At 39.7% G+C, this 2,606-nt stretch overlaps 1 protein-coding gene across 1 annotated transcript; it reads left to right on the top strand.

The window, feature by feature from the left end:
* The first annotated feature begins 643 nt into the window (after positions 1 to 643).
* On the top strand, positions 644 to 2,194 carry CSUI_011341 (uncharacterized protein). Its single transcript, XM_068071441.1, has 2 exons — positions 644 to 859; positions 1,296 to 2,194. Exons 1-2 carry the CDS (start codon positions 651 to 653, stop codon positions 1,801 to 1,803), a joined length of 717 nt encoding a protein of 238 aa, XP_067916586.1. The 5' UTR covers positions 644 to 650; the 3' UTR covers positions 1,804 to 2,194.
* The last annotated feature ends 412 nt before the right edge of the window (positions 2,195 to 2,606 follow it).

The following is a 2,606-nucleotide window of genomic DNA, read 5'->3' as shown; positions in this document are numbered from 1 at the left end:
ATCTATCTATTTATCATTAATCTATCTATATATCTATCTTTAATATCTTTAATCTATCTGTCTATCTATTCATCTATCTATCTATCATTAATCTATCTATATATCTATCTTTAATCTTTCTATCTATCTTTAATCTTTCCGTCTATCTTCAATCTATCTATCTATCTTTATCTATCTATATCTATATGAATATATGTGCATATCAGTACATGTATTAAACATCGTAGATTAGCTTATGTGTATACACACCTTTCTGTCTACACCTAGATCGCTCTGTATCTCTATGTCTATAGATAGAGAGATAGATTAAAATTATATAGGTAGATACACGAATTTTGGTATGCCTCAGGGATGTGTGTATACACAGCTCTACCTCCTCTTTCTTTTCCTCTCTTTTCCATCTTCCCATTCATAATTATACATCCTCTATACACATCTACATATATAGAGAACTAAAGATATACGTACAACATATCTGTATGGACTTACCTATCGATCTGCTTATCTACCTCTCTATCTATGTACTTGTACATAGGAAGAAAGGGGATATACGTGTATCGATGGGTTGTGTATGGAGGAAAGCGTAGCTTTCTAGATAGAAGCTTTTTTCTTCTTTCCTTTTCTCTTTCCTTCTTCTGCAGAACCTCCCTATGACGAAGAGACCTCCTCCTCCTCTTCTTCCTCTTCCTCTTCTTCCTCTTCCTCCTCTTCCTCTTCTTCCTCTTCTTCCTCATTTTCTTCTTCTTCTTCTTTCGATCTTTTGTGGGGAGTTTTTCTGTTGCCGACAGACTCGACAGCAAGAGGAGGAGGAGAAGAAGAAGAGAGTGGATCTCCTTCTTTCGTTCAAGGTGTCTTTAAGGTAGGGTGAGAATAAGAAATAAGAGATAAGAAAGAGACAGGATAGAAAGAAAGAAAGAAGTTTAGGAAGAGGAAGAGAAGGTCAGACAGAGAGCGAGCGTGCTGCTTTTCTCTTCTTCACGTTTTCTTCTATTTGATATGCCCGTCTCTCTTCATATCATTCACGTACAGATACAGATCGACTTATCTATATGTCTCGAATCTATCTCTCCGTATGCATTTAGTCGATCTATCTTTAGTCTATCTCCAGACATACAGGTCTCCCCATGAATGGATGCGCATGTAAGCGTAGATATCATCGATCTCTCTTTACTCTGTTTCTCTAAATTCTGTCTCTTTCTCTCTGTCTGGTCTATATCCACCTGTGTATCTTTCTTGCTCCTTTTGTTCTCTTGCTGCTTGCCTTTCTTTTCTTGTCTCTCTTCTCTCCTCTTCAGGCATCGGAGTTGTATCTGTCAAAGAAGTCAAACGTTACTCTCTATGCACATTCCGCCACCTCACTCTCTTCTTCTTCTTCTTAGCATACTGACACGCTCCACAAGAAGGGGAAGAAAAGAAGAAAGCGCACGAGAATGTGAAAGAGAGAAAAAGGAAAGAAAGAAAGACCAAGAGAGAGGACAAGACAGACAGACGGAGAGAGAGAGAGAGAGTTGTCTATCAGCTTCTGGGTTGGAGTTCTATCTCTCTTTTCTTTCTTTCTTTCCATCTCTCTTTTCTTTCTTCCTTTCTTTCTTTGTTTTATTCATTCCTTGGATCTCGTGTCTTTGCTTTTTCTTCCATCATGATGGGGTCTGTCTTCTTGGTTTATTTCCTCCCCCATTCCCGCGTGTCTACTCCGCTTGCAGGAGGCTCTTTCTTTTTCTCTTCATTTTTAAGCCGGAAAGACGACGAGTATTAGCAGCGAGAATGAGGAAGGGAGAGATTGAAAGAAAGAAGAGTCCGTGAAAGAGTCTAGAGAGTACATTACGATAAAGCCGCCGGGCTCTCTAATACACCTAGAGCTCCCAGAAAGCTTCCTTGTCAGATACATACGTCTTCATACCTAATCATGCATACGAACTGTCTTTTCTTCTTCTTATCTTTCTTCATTCATATCTTCACTCTAAAGGACGGACGCTATTCCTCTCTTCGTGCCCTCTGTCGGCTGTTTCTTCTTCTTCTTCTTTTACTTCTTTCTTCTGAACGATTAATGAGAGACTGCCTTTCTCTTTTCTTTCTCTTCTACTCCTGAGAGAGTTGGTCTGAGGGAGGTCATACATGCGTGAAACAGAGCTAGATACAGAGGGCATGCATGCATACATGCAAAGCTAGGTACAGACACACCACCCGCCGAGACATTTTTAACATGGAGGTCCATACGATCAGCTCGGGACGAAGAGAAGTCTTCTTCAAGAGAAAGAACGGCCTTCTTATTCACCCGAGGAAAAGAAGCCACCGAACTCTCAATGAAACACCATAGATACACAGATAGATAGATAGATAGATATCGATATATAGATAATAGCTACGGAATTCTACATCTCTTTCTCTCTGACTGCATGCGCGATGTTGGTATGCGATGAGATCTAATTGTTTAGATCATTTCGATGTCTGTAAGCGGCGACTTGTATCGAAAGATCATAGAAAAGAAGTTTATATGGCATTTCTTATCCTTGTGGTGTGGATTCATCCTTATCTACTCTCGTATAGAAGAAGAAAGTCGCTGTATGCTCTATCCTCCTGATGCTTACTACTACTACTATTACTAT

Source organism: Cystoisospora suis, assembly GCF_002600585.1.
Source record: "Cystoisospora suis strain Wien I chromosome Unknown contig_10939, whole genome shotgun sequence".
In the NCBI taxonomy this organism is placed as follows: domain Eukaryota; phylum Apicomplexa; class Conoidasida; order Eucoccidiorida; family Sarcocystidae; genus Cystoisospora; species Cystoisospora suis.
Note: the sequence above shows the minus strand (reverse complement) of the source record. Positions and strands in the feature narration are given on the sequence as shown.